Source organism: Mercenaria mercenaria, chromosome 12, assembly GCF_021730395.1.
Source record: "Mercenaria mercenaria strain notata chromosome 12, MADL_Memer_1, whole genome shotgun sequence".
NCBI lineage: Eukaryota > Metazoa > Mollusca > Bivalvia > Venerida > Veneridae > Mercenaria > Mercenaria mercenaria.
The window spans coordinates 42,328,423-42,343,350 of record NC_069372.1 but is presented as its reverse complement, the minus strand read 5'-3'; the positions used below and the strand labels follow the sequence as shown (position 1 = coordinate 42,343,350).

General features: G+C 34.2%; 1 protein-coding gene across 2 annotated transcripts in view; it reads left to right on the top strand.

Annotated features, from left to right (window-relative positions):
• Positions 1 to 3,849, top strand: part of LOC128547352 (uncharacterized) — a 30,267-nt gene extending 26,418 nt beyond the window's left edge. For both annotated transcript variants that reach the window (XM_053519852.1, XM_053519853.1), the window contains exon 2: positions 569 to 3,849. In XM_053519852.1, the coding sequence (XP_053375827.1) occupies positions 575 to 1,666 (1,092 nt within the window). In that variant the 5' untranslated portion in view covers positions 569 to 574 and the 3' untranslated portion in view covers positions 1,667 to 3,849. The remainder of the gene's footprint in view (positions 1 to 568) is intronic.
• Positions 3,850 to 14,928: the final 11,079 nt, after the last annotated feature.

Here is a 14,928-nt window from a genome sequence, read left to right as displayed (position 1 = left end):
GGTCACCTTTAAGAAATGAATGTATGTGAGGCTTATCGAGAGATAACACTTTTTGCTTGGTTAAACGTCGCGCCTACACGATAGGTCATATTGTTAGGGTAAAGGAGATTCCCAGGTGCCCATCCGTGTATTATTTCATCACGAGCGGGTACCTGGGTAGAACCACCGTCCTTCCGTAAGTCAGCTGGATAGCTTCATTACCATCGAGTGAGACTCGAATCCACTCCGGTGTGGGGCAAGTGATTTGACAGCGGAGGACCCTTCATTTTAATGCTACTCAATGTATGTACTGTGTAATACTGATGCAATTAGAACATGGATGAAAAGGAAAAATAGATCAACAAATCTGCTTAAGTTTACAGTATTGATTATTGTATAATATTTAATGTCACTATTACGTTTTATAATTAGATGCACAGAGTAGGCCGACAACGTTGTAACTTTATTTCGTTAGCGTGTTAATTAAGAGGTAATACTAATATATTGAATTTAATAGTTTTTATCAGGCTTTCATTCTGAAATCATTTTATAATCTTAAATAAAAGTTGCTATTTATATGTATTTTTAGAGGAAGATGTCAGAAGCACAAGTAAACATCGAAACGCAACTTTCCAGTCCTGTTGAAGAGGAGCCCGTCGATTTTACGACTAAAACATGGAGAGAAGATTTTTGTTTCATTGTTGAAAATAAGAAACTCTTTGTTGCAAGAAATGTTCTAGCTTTGGCGTCGCCGGTGTTTGAAAGAATGTTTCAGGGGGAGTTCAAGGAAAAGGGAGAAGCGAAAATGGCATTACCTGGAAAGAAATTCGAAGATGTAAAAGAGTTCCTACAATGCATTTATCCAAGTGTTTTAAAAGATGTCACCATCAAGAACGCGCATAAAATTGTTGCGTTAGCCGAAGAATATCAAGTGGCCGCCTTAAAGTCAAAATGCGAGGCATGCTTCCTGACCAGTCTCAGTACGAAAACATCTGCAAAAGACATTTATAGATTAATTGACCTAGCTTGTCTTTATTCCCTAGATGATTTATTCCAAAAGTGTACTACTCTGGCAGCAGAAAAAGCATTGGAAGATCTTGATGAAGCAGAGATCCAAACTCCAATTCCTTCTGCGGCAAAGCTCGTAATTCAACGAGAAATAATTGATAAGATGAAAGCAAATCAGATTATAACAAGTCAGGTAGTTGACAGCTTAAATGAAGAACTGCAAAGGACGGTTACATTAAACAATTATCATCGTGCTGATCTACCGAAGGGCGATCAACTGAGTTTGGACGACTATAAAGGATGGAGTGGAACAAGTTTATTTTTAAATATTGGTGCAAATAAAAATACACAGGTGTATATGCCAGAGGTATGTGGCATACAAATAGCCGTAGAATTTAAATTCGCAACCAGGGGCACTTTAGTAATAACACTTCATGCCCAAAATATGAAGACATCGGTACTTGAGATCTTTGGGAAAGTAGTATTTGTCAACGGAATAAAAGGAAAGACAAACATGTGCCAACCAATACAAACACAACTTTATGACGGTCCATGTAGAGTTGTAATCAAGCATGGTGATATCCTACAGAAAGAAACAGAGGGATACATCTACCACGGTAAAATGGATGTTGAAATCCATCTTTTTGCACTGAAAAAGGACAGTGGCTATGTGTGTTAGTCTGCGACGTAAAGTGGCGTTTTAAAGTGTTATAAATATATATAGATATATTTCACTCTTATATTTTGATAATCCACTGAAAAATATGTTTATATATATTCAGTGGAGTATCAAAATATAAGAGTGAAATATATCTATAGTAATTTCACAGTGAAAATAATAAATACTTTATTACATACTAACTGTTGCACACTGTCCTCTGTAAAGCTGGTGCTCTATTGTCCGTTTTGATTTGCGCTATTTCTGTTCCAACTTGCGCCTTAAATGTTTAGCATCTTGAAGCTCTTGTGTATACCAGGGACAAATTGGTCTCTGGATGATGGTATTTGTGCGCAATGGTGAATATTTATCAATAATTGATGCAAGTCATTGTTTGTATGTGTTAACTAACTCATCAACATCTGTCATTTGCATGATGTCATTCAAAGACTCAAAAGTTCAGAAGATCCCCTTTGAATGAGTAAACATCAGTTGCCCTAAGTTTTCTAAAGAAAACATTTTTTCTCACTGGTGGAGGTCTGGCAGCCTTTGCTATCGTTATCTCTTGTAATGACAACATCCGGGATGTGTCCATCGACGTGAGTGGCTTTATTACATGCTGTCCAAAAGTACTTAAAAGGTTGGCTGTGTGTCTGTCAGTTGGAATGTCAAAATGAAAGTTTAAATCTCCTACAATGATGATTTGTTTGTCAGTGGCAGCAAATCTAAATAAGAAATTGGGTCATTTATTCTCAAGAAAGTCCCCTGTTTTAAGGCCATTTCCTCGGGATGGTGGTGGTCTGTAAACGTAAACTAGAGGCAAAATGAATTTTTTATGCTCAGTCGATGTATTCGAAATTTTAGGAGTTTTTGTTTAATGTTGATGCAAGAAGGCGGACAACTATTGAAGTTCTATTTATGATTGCTACGCCTCCGCCACGGCTGCCATTATAGCGGGGGAGGGGGGGGGGGCGTACTTGATTTTGTAACTATCTGGAACAAGCTCACAGCACTGCCAAGCCAAGTTTCTGTAACAACAACTACATCAAATTCATTTGAAATGATATAGTAACCAAAAAGAGAGTGCTTAATTTTTAACTAATCTCGGGTTGATACTACACATTTTAAAAGAGGTTTAAATTTTATCTAGAGAGGGAGGTTTACGTTGTGCATGTACAATATTCTTTTTATTTTGTTGGTAGAAGGCACAGCTGATACATTACTTGCACCATGACGAGTCTCCTTAAGTATGAGATTGTCTGAGATAACTCATGATCGTTATTGAGACTGACCCCTTGATCTGAAACTGTTGAAACATTGCATGTGTTCTGTGAAACTATACGAATTGCTTGCGGTAGTTTCTGTAGATTTTCTTTGTTAACTCCTTCATTTATGTCCCAAACACGCCATAATTAAGGAATTCCCCCTCGGTAACCCCTGTACTGAGCAGAACTTGATTGTCCAAAGTTCAATAGGCCTAACTGTTTTAATTTTGATAATAGTAGCTGATCTGACTTTTTAATATTGGTTGACTGACGTATAAAGGAAGATCACATCTATTGTACTGTAATCCCTGCATTCTCTGCTAAGTGTTCACCATCTGTCACGGATATGGCTGGAGGCATGTTTCTTGATTTGAAAATCCAAAATATGACACTAAAATGTATTAAAACTTCAAATTTCGTGCAAACCACTGTAAAATTCTTCATAAAGATTCTTCACTAATCTATTCACAATTCCTTCATGTACAATCTTGTCAAATTCCAGAATTTTTAGTGAAGTATTTTCAGCTATACACATGAAAATATTATTAGTACAAAAAAATGAAGCCGATACATTGGCATATAAAGGCAAAAATACCTTTCTACTCGGATAAGGTAGTATCATGCCAAAAAGATTCAAAAAATCTTTTCGAAATCACAAAGCATGTTAGATGCTACAAATCATCTTTGCCAAAAGCTGCATCTTCCAAACAACTCGCATAAAACTTGATTCACTTCTTCATAAACAAAAAAGACAAAATACGGACAGACATAAAATCCTGTTCTGTATCCGACATTTCAGATGACACAGAAACACAACCACCAATGGAGGACTGTCTATTAGTAAACAGCTCTACTAGAATCCGCATTTTTGTCCTATTTTTGGCTATATAGATGTATCGTATGTAATATTTATGTTATTGAATTAAAATAATGTGTAAGATAAAACAGCTTCAGCTTTTCAAGATAAACTGAGCATTATGCCAGTTGTAAAAAAATTATTAAAGTAGTTCTGCACGTTTGAAAAACCGGAAGTGATGGCGCAACGTCTTTTATCCGGAAAACGTAGAATGAAGCCTGGATTCGGCGTACGGAAATAAAAATCAATTTATGAAGTAATGGCAACCTGTGAATTGATTTAGTAAAATGGCTCTGTTACTATCTTTCTAAAGTTAAAATATCATATGAAAACATATGTCACACGTTAAGTAATTCAAAGTAATGTCTTAAATATAGCTTGAAATGGGCAGTTCACTTTAATTATGGCCAAATTCATCAAAAGTAAGCACACGGACCTATACATTTTATTTCACAATATTATAGGTCATATGTTTATTTATCTTTGTGAGAAGTTTCATTAAAATATACATTTTAGAAAAAAATCTATTCGCGAAAATTTTATGAAAGTTGCGATTTTCCCATAGACTCCCATTATGAAAAATTGCGTAATATCCACATTTTTCATATCAGTCTAGCAAAAAATCAAGCACACGACCCTATCTTTTTTATTTGCTAAATTTCCTAAATAAATTCCGAAGTTTTGAAAAATCAGAGTTTAATCAAATACTACATTGTAGAAAAAAAATCGACCCAAAAGGGCAGAACTACCTTAATGAAGCAAATAAATTGCTGTAATTACCTTTGGTCACCAGTGACCGGCTTACAGGTTTATTACGTTTTGAATATTTGCAATGGTAATGTTTGTTTGTATTAGGTTTAGAGTCCAACCGTCTCAATTTGTGTCATATGACGATATTTCCAGCTTTTGATGGTGGAAGAAGATCCCAGGTGCCTTTGGTTTCAAGCATGGAAAGGCACCTCGATAGAAGCACCGACCTTCCATAAGTCAGCTCAATACTTCATCAGTGTAGAATTCTACGCCGTAAGCGTGGTTTCCAACAACGTCGGTGAGGGGCAAGTGATTTGTGATTCAAAGTCAATCACCTAAAACATGTCGGCCACGGAGATCTTTTTAAAAGTAATAAAGGTTTCGTACTTTGTTCAGCTATATGGAAACATACGTAATGTTTGAGTTTATTCAATCATGTACACTTTTTAAAAGGAAAATTTTAAATATCTGAAATGACATAATCGTACGAAAAACGTTAGAAAATGTCAAAGCTTTAATGAACTATGTTTTTTTCTATACTAGTGTATACAGAACGGGAATCCCGTGCGATCGGAAAAAAGATTAATAGCGACATATACCAAACTGTTAGGCAATGTCTTAAGGTCACAAAAAGACATGTCGCCAGTCCGAGTTCCACGACCGGACCAATCAAAATGGCGGCCAGATTTGAAAATATAACTTTTTTTTATCTTAAAATTTACTTACATTACACAGCAAAATTTCATATTATTTTCTTTAATTTTCTATCCTGGAATATATGCTGTCATTGTAATAACAATATTGAAGTACAGAAACAATTAAATGATGTGAAATAATCAAAATATATTTTACCCCACCCACTTTATTTGAACAAATTTATTTCTTGTTGAATATATTTGTTTCGTGCAGGCTTTACCATTACAATATACGAGTATCATAATATTCCAACAATGGCGTAGTTTTTATATGTGTTTTAAACTACCTAAAAGTGATGTATACATGTCATTTTCAATATATATGTAGCCTGTAATTGAACAAACCTCATTCTCTGCTATACATAAACATTATTCTATACCAACTTGCCGGCTCAGCATTTGTATCGCGTTGAACTGAACAATGGTTTTAAACACCCGAACTTAACTAAATGTAATGATTAGCATTCATGCAAATAAACCTCTACCTTCGTTTCCGGTAGATATGATTTATATTGATAGAATTCTTTTAAATGTTAGATTGGTAGTTTCTATAGGATCTCAAAACTGTATTGAACAAAAATGGAGTCGTTGAACAATACACTTTCCTTAGTCGACAGTTTTCATTGTTACTGTCATTTTAGAATATTTCGGCCATTTTAGGCCAATCTGTGGCATGCAATTCGCAAGACGGAAACTTTTCATGATAGGTATCAAGGCTGGGTGACAAAGCATTTGCTATTGTCTGTCATTCTGATTTAACACTTGAAAGTTCTAACGTGGACTACGAGGCTTGTACACGTCCAGCATATCGACATTGTACTTGGTAGAATCATTGTGCATGGCTTTGTATACATGTAAGTGTCGAGATTTTGAACTCAATTCGGTGCTGAACCGGAAGCCACTGCAACTCCTTCAAGACTGGTGTGATGTAATTGTACCGCGGAGTCTTTGTTATGATGCGGGCCGCTGTGTTTTGTACACATTGAAGATTTTGGGGTGTATCTTTGGAAATTCCATACAGCAGCATCTTGACACTTACATGTATACTAAGCCATGCAATGATTCTACCAAGTACAATGTCGATATGCGGGACGTGTACAAGCCTCGTAGAGACTTAAGGTCGGCAAATGGCCCAGTGTCTTTGAGTGTTCTGAGGAGTCGAACGGTAAAGTATGTTGACAGAAGTTTCAAACATGCAGTTCCAAAGCTCTTCCAGCAAGCATCAAGAGATTCAAGCTTACTGTCCGCATTCAAAAAATCTCTGAATACATGCGTTTCCATTTCTCAGGATTATCTTTCAGCAGTTATTCTAATTTAATGGAATGACAAGCAAAACGTTTAGCTGAAAGGATGTTCATGGAAAATTTATTGACTGAATAGCGAATTCCGCAACTGGATCGAGTTATGACGTCATCAAAATGGCAGCCATTTCTAAAAAATAAATCTGTCATCATATTTAAATGATTGATCAGTGTTGTTTGATTTTGATGCTAAATGTGAGATTTTTGTTGTTTACATCGTATACACATATTATCATCTCGAATTTTGTTATTTTGAATAAAAAGAATTTCTAAACTATATTATGCCCAAATTTCATATCTGAATATATAAAACATTACCATATAATATCTATGTGATTGTAAAATAAACATGTTTGTGAATAATTTTAAAATACTACATACTAATAAATGTGCAACAAAATCTATAAGGAGATCCTTTGGAAGCACAGAAGCAACCAAGCAAGGTTATAGTAGACTCGGATTGGTTGAGTCTCTTCATAAGAGGTTACAAAAAGTGCAACACCCCTTACGCTCCGTTAGCACCGGCCTAAGCGGAACTCTACAACATAGGTATTGAATAAACTCCATGATCCTATTAAACCAGAAAATATAACAACCTTGAATCCAAGTACCGGGCGCCACACACGCACAGTATGAATATGTTACGCCACCAAAATATGGAAGTTTGTTTGGAACAAATGGTTGTTATTATACAGACATGTAATTGAGATTCCAGCAAACATATTTAGTTTATATATTTATTAAGGTTAAAAATGTTTGATGAGGATTTTATAGATTTAAATCAATATGCAATGATAACATATTTACGTGAGAATAACACAGCTTTAAAGGAACATGGAATAAAACAATTGTTTTGATAAAGTCATTTCTATGCTGTATCCTAATAAAATGTAAATGAAATACTAGTATAGAACTCCGTTTGATAATAATAAACTTACATATTAACTGAACACAATGTTAAAAACAAAAAACAACTGCATACAAAAAACACCATCACCTCGCTGGTGCTTGAACTCACACTAATCTTTCTGAGTGAGTGAACGCCTTTCTTTCGAATGAATTCTTGTTTTTCTATTTAATTCAAGTGAACACCACTATAGAACAAAACACAAAAATAGGTATAACTATATATAATTTCACATTTACATTTAATAATTACTTTCTACTTTCGTTCCTGTTGATGTGACATTCATATATCGGCCCTGTTCACCCATCTAAATCGATGTGTCGTGAAACCCTTAAATCATGAAATGTCACCTGTTTCATAAAATAGACATAGCATCAAGTGATAAAATAAGTATAACTATATATAATTTCACATTTACATTTAATAATTACTTTCTACTTTCGTTCCTGTTGATGTGACATTCATAAATCGGCTTTGTTCACCCATCTAAATCGATGTGTCGTGAAACCATTAAACCATAAAATGTCACCTGTTTTGTAAAACAGACATAGTATCCAGTGAAAACTGACATGATGTCTATGGGGCATTTACAATCGTTTCAGAAATGTTCTAATCTCTGAAAAACATCAATAAATTTGCTTCTAACATTTTATTGAAAATAATTTAACTTCTGTTGTAATTATCTTTTAACTAATATTGTGTTTTACCTGTAAAGATGTTTATCAAAATGTCTGATCACACCGAAACTAGGCCCCAGGATCACATCTTTACATGATATGGAAAGTATGTATCATATGGTAAACGTACGGTGATAAAATGTGTGCTAGCGCTTATACAACGGTCTTTTCTACTATTCGATAACGCATCTAATATGATGATCGGGATATGACATGATAGACTGACTTTGCATCTTGGTAAAAAGATTGTGATAGAACCGCGGCATGTAAGGACACAGAGGCTCGCGCTAAAATCAGGTACGAACCGATTGTTATTGCAAAAGCGGTAGAGTCAAATGTGACTGAAAACAAACTCCCCTAGTACTTACTAGAAGTTCTGTTGATACTTTCAGGGTATCAGCCTGTTTGTTTTCTGTCAAGAAGGCGATCGCAAATATTAGTTGTTCAAAGAGACCAATACTCTGTCGGTAATAATACACTTCAAATACGTCTAAATTCGGCAACAGTCAAAATAATCACACAAACTTCAGAAATAGAGTTATTGTCGATAAAAGGAATACAGTGCAACCTCTGCAGAGCAACACCCTTTGGGAGATGCAGATATTGACCTCTGTCGAGAGGTTGTTGCTCTACAGAGGTTAAACTGATAGTAAATTTCAGCTATGGGAAATTTTGATGATGCTGTTGTGAAGAGGTTTTTGCTGTACAGAGGGCCGCTCTGTAGAGGTTGCACTGTACATTGCAACTCAGTTTTTGGACGGAAAGTGTATTGTACAAGAGCTTTCCTTTACAGCTATATACTTTAGAAAAAAATAGTGTTACAGGATCTGTAACCATTACTGCTGATAATCAAGATCTCTTTTGGAAGTCCATACCTATTTTATTGCACGTTTTCCACGTTGGGTGATTCTAAGTCCTTCCGCGGAAAGCAAAAGTGATTATTTGAACATGTCGCAAACAGTCTCGTTCTCTCCTCGTCACAGAATCTTAGGTGTTCGATCATTGCATGAACGCAAACACCCACAAACCTTCTGCAGCTGTTCGTGGTCATAGCTAATAGCATTTACAACTTGCAGTCGGTGTATTATGCAATCCCTTCAACATTAAGAAGTCTACTTCAAACACATCAAAATAAGATAATAACCAGCCAATAACATAAAGCAATCGTTCTTTACTTAAGGTAAATATATTTTAAAAAAACTTTGTAAATGGTCTCCATATGTTCTTAGCCGTTGAAAAATATGATTTCAAGGAAGATACTTGTGATAGCAAAAGCGCTGCCATAGAACTATTATGACAATTCTTCAAAAATGTATAAAATTATTCACGTTTTTCATCGTCTGCTAACTATTTTGTCTCCAGTTCCCGGTAGTTATTTTACCGCGTTTTCTGCTTGCAATTCACGATTTTCTCATGTTTTCAGTGCACTATATAAGTGATTGTTAATTGATATTCTTCACTCGAGGTTGAATATTTGACAGCATAACAAGTATTTTGATTATTTGTTTATTCCCTCCCACCCACCCTAACAGACATTTCAAGTTTCTTAATAGTTATTGCTGATGGCTTGTATCTGTATTCGAATATCAAAGACAGATTTGACTTTTTGACTGTGATTTAAACAAGAGTAATCATTTAGTTCTAGAGAGATTCCTCAGGTCAGACATTACATCTCCTTTATGTTCTGATAGAAAATAAGGTTCACAGTTACGTACCTTATATTTCAAGGGTCTTTAGACATGAACAGTTCCTTGATAATTATTATTGTTGAGTATTCATGTATTGCTAGAACTTTAAAGGCAGATATACATTTAACATTATATGAGAACATTTGAATTCTTCATGCCAGACTCGGTATCTACATTTAGAAAAGTAACATTCGCAAGTACGCATTTAATTCGATATCTATATATTTTATGCTGTTTTTTCCCATGCAATGTTATTCTTTCGTTATCAAATGGAAATTGCCGTTATCCTCTTTTGAGCTAGTTTTCATTTTATTTTTGATTTTACCTTGAAAGAATGTTATGTTTAACACATTGCATATTTTTCTTATTTTGTGGTTATTCAAAGAAGCTGAGAGAGACCAGAATTGCCATCTTATATGCTGTTTAATTATTCTAGATGAGTTCAAGCTATTACATTTGGTTCATTCGGGACCTAATAGAAAGCACATTTTTACAGTTTAGATTTTCATGTACATCTGATTGTATGTTTGCCTTAAATTTTGATAGTATGTTTTCAGGCTGAGTGGTGTACAAAGATAAAGATAACCACATTTACCCCACTTCTACTGGTCGATCATCAACACATCGCACAACATCGTACCGTCTGACATTTGCAAGACAAATATATTCGTATTTTTTGTACATTGGAATGCTGTCAAATACTAAGACCTGTATCCTATATTTGTGTTTGTTGTTTTTTTTCAGTTAGGAACATGAAATTAGTGAATAATTGATTTACTCACGACATAGAGTGAGTAATATAAGATATTGTTTGCAAGCCCTTGACCATTGATAAAATTATCTTAGAACTTTCAAGTGTTAAATCAGAATGACAGACAATAGCAAATGCTTTGTCACCCAGCCTTGATACCTATCATGAAAAGTTTCCGTCTTGCGAATTGCATGCCACAGATTGGCCTAAAATAGCCGAAATATTCTAAAATGACAGTAACAATGAAAACTGTCGACTAAGGAAAGTGTATTGATCAACGACTCCATTTTTGTTCAATACAGTTTTGAGATCCTATAGAAACTACCAATCTAACATTTAAAAGAATTCTATCAATATAAATCATATATACCGGACACGAAGGTAGAGGTTTATTTGCATGAATGCTAATCATTACATTTAGTTAAGTTCGGGTGTTTAAAACCATTGTTCAGTTCAACGCGATACAAATGCTGAGCCGGCAAGTTGGTAAAGAATAATGTTTATGTATAGCAGAGAATGAGGTTTGTTCAATTACAGGCTACAAATATATTGAAAATGACATGTATACATCACTTTTAGGTAGTTTAAAACACATATAAAAACTACACCATTGTTGGAATATTATGATACTCGTATATTGTAATGGTAAAGTCTGCACGAAACAAATATATTCAACAAGAAATAAATTTGTTCAAATAAAGTGGGTGGGGTAAAATATATTTTGATTATTTCACATCATTTAATTGTTTCTGTACTTCAATATTGTTATTACAATGACAGCATATATTCCAGGATAGAAAATTAAAGAAAATAATATGAAATTTTGCTGTGTAATGTAAGTAAATTTTAAGATAAACAAAGTTATATTTTCAAATCTGGCCGCCATTTTGATTGGTCCAGTCGCGGAACTCGGACTGGCGACATGTCTTTTTGTGACCTTAAGACATTGCCTAACAGTTTGGTATATGTCGCCATTAATCTTTTTTCCGATCGCACGGGATTCCCGTTCTGTATACACTAGTATAGAAAAAAACATAGTTCATTAAAGCTTTGACCTTTTCTAACGTTTTTCGTACGATTATGTCATTTCAGATATTTAAAATTTTCCTTTTAAAAAGTGTACATGATTGAATAAACTCAAACATTACGTATGTTTCCATATAGCTGAACAAAGTACGAAGACTTTATTACTTTTAAAAAGGTCTCCGTGGCCGACATTTTTTAGGTGATTGACTTTGAATCACAAATCACTTGCCCCTCACCGATGTTGTTGGAAACCACGCTTACGGCATAGAATTCTACACTGATGAAGTATTGAGCTGGCTTATGGAAGGTCGGTGATTCTATCGAGGTGCCTTTCCATGCTCGAAACTAAAGGCACCTGGGGTCTTCTTCCACCATCAAAAGCTGGAAATATCGTCATATGACACAAAATGAGACGGTTGGACTCTAAACCTAATAAAAACAAGCATTAACATTGCAAATATTCAAAACGTAATAAACCTGTAAGCCGGTCACTGGTGACCAAAGGTAATCACAGCAATTTATTTGCTTCATTAAGGTAGTATATATTTCTTGAAACCTGACTAATAGATGGTTGGTTGTTAGAAGAATATGTATGTTCTTAAATTGAGTTTCAATATATAAAATGATCGTTTGGCTATATGGCTAGATGCGCTCTCTAACTGGAAACCAAATATATCACAGCTTACTTCACTTGAAAATACAAATATTCATATTTATGTCCTCAACTTGTTCAAAAGGGCTTAAAACCATCTCTATATAAAATTTAAAATATAATAGATAAAGTTAAAACCAACAGGCCGCCGAACATCGACAAAAATAAAAATGTTGCAGGCTCAAAGGTGGTCTTAATTTATCTGTTGAAGATTCGACATTGCTTAAAAACAAGACTTCTACAAGTAACAAGTACCGCAAGTACAAGCTTATAGATCTTTAGTTTCTTAAGATCATTGACAGATTTTCGTACATAGAACTACCGCAAATACCCATATGTTGGAACATATGGCCTCATCAGAAAAAAGCAAAGTTTATTCCATGGATCCGACTGCACACTTTATGAACTTGTCCTTCGTTTGATAATTTGTGTAGTGTTGAGCTCACGTACCTTGCGAATTTTCGTTAACTTGCTTCTTATTTTTTTCAAAAAATAATAAGGTTTAATGTTTCGGAATAAACTGTTAATCTGGATGATAATACTTTCTGTAAGTTGACAGATCATACAAACGGTATACTTAATAACCATGCGACTGCCGAAGAACTTTTTTTCTGAATTCCAGCAATACTATAATATTTACTTTTTAGCATGGTGCTAAAAACGAATTTTTCGTTGTCAGTAATAGAAATTAGGTTAAAGAAATGTCATTTACTATATTTCATAATTATTATTATTTTGATATGAAGAATTAGTCTTCTATAGCCCAAGTTCTATGCTCTCTAATGTGTTGTCTCTTACTGGAAAATAAGTTCATTGGGTATGCACGAAAGTTTGCTGTTTTTTCAAAACGGCAATTTGGTTGGGATGTGAATACTTAATTTCAAATTGTTCCGTTGGAATTTAATTTCGTGGATTGACGTGACCATAACGTCCACGAAAGTAAAATTTTCACAGTATTTACGCGCGTAATTTAAATTTCTCAAGCATGCCTCGCAAACATTCTAATTTCAAAATGTTTGTTTATAAATGGAACATCTCTCATAGATAAAGCGAACATATATATAATTTTTTCAATTTGACTTTTGACTAGATCACTGACAAAATATTCTTGATAGTTAAACTACAGAGGATTGATATTTTCATGTTATTTCAAACTGTAGGCACTTTTATTCGAAACACAACAATATCCTTGTTTCCCTTCGATCGTATATGGTGGATGAATCAATAACAACTCTTATCTGTATCACATTATCACATCAACGTTTCAGCTTATGCCTTCATTAGGATTTAAAATACAAATATAAACAACCGACGTCAAAAAAATCTGGAGTATGTTAATACACATATCATACTATATCATACTATTTGGTTATTCAACATTGTTCTGTACTCGTACCCAATTAGGAAAACCATATTGGACCCCCTAGCGGCTCGTCAAATTCACCTTTCTAAGCTGGGTACTCGTCCAAATATATCTCGTACTGTACAATACAATGTTAAATAACCTTTTTTATATCTTTTTTATTTTAGTTTAAATTAAAATGATTCTTTGTGACTTTTCTGTACTTTCAAGACGCATTTATCAAACTCTGTACATAGAGCGCCTACTTCACCATATTCACATTCGGAACGTTTTCGCGCGTTTTGGGCTTTATCGTATGTTTAACGTGGGACTGTTGAACCATCCAAATACGGAAAAAAATATAGGGGTTTTTTTTCGCACGTGTGTCCAAAACGGTAATATTTTGTACGGTCACGTGTTGCAAATAAACGTTTACGATTGGATAAATAAAAGAGATATATAGAATGAAATACTATACAACAGTTCTGCGGTTTCAACAAAGAAAGTATATTTTATAGGTTTGATACAACATCCGAAAGAAACCAAACTTAATAGATAATATTCGCAGCGTGCAAAAATTGAATGTGAACCCGTGTTTTTTAGTCAAAATATCCCCTAAAGTAGGCAAAAAAAGCCTTGAAAATTCTAATTTTTGATCTCTTCGAAAACACAACGCTTCATATCTGTACTATTTTTGAAAACATGTTTGAGACCAAAACGTAATCGAACTTCCAATTGGTAATCACATATTTGTTCAGCTGGTTACATCTTCTTCATTGTGATTCTTGCAACTTAGGAAGCTGGTCTTTCGATAAACAGAACTCAGGAACTTATTCAATGAAAATATCTCACACGTTCCAGAATTTTATTTTAAAGCCGCCATTTTTATCAGAAAGGAACATTTTTGTTCAGTTCAACCTTCTTACTTACAATTTTACATCCGACCCCTTGCTACTACTGGTGTATCAAATACCGATATATTTTTTCAGGTGTCTGCATAGCATTACACTACAATACTTGGATCGTTAGTAAAGTTTATTAGCACTCAGCTATATTGTTTTGTTTTGCTTTTGTCAAATGACACCACTGACGCTTGCGCAGTTTCAAAAATAATCAGAGATATTGAAGTTTAAAAAATTGCCTTATTAATTGTATTATCTTATGATAAATGAAAAATTGAGGAAAAATCATTGTTGCGGAAAAGGTGAACCAAAGATTAATTACAACATTTAAGAATGTTCAAATAGATTTTGACATTGAACCAGGATGGTCATTTTTCTTTTCAAGTTTGCTTATAATGATTCATATTTCTGATATAATATTATCTGGTGTAATATATATTCTGAAAAGTACCTTATGTAATATTAACCATG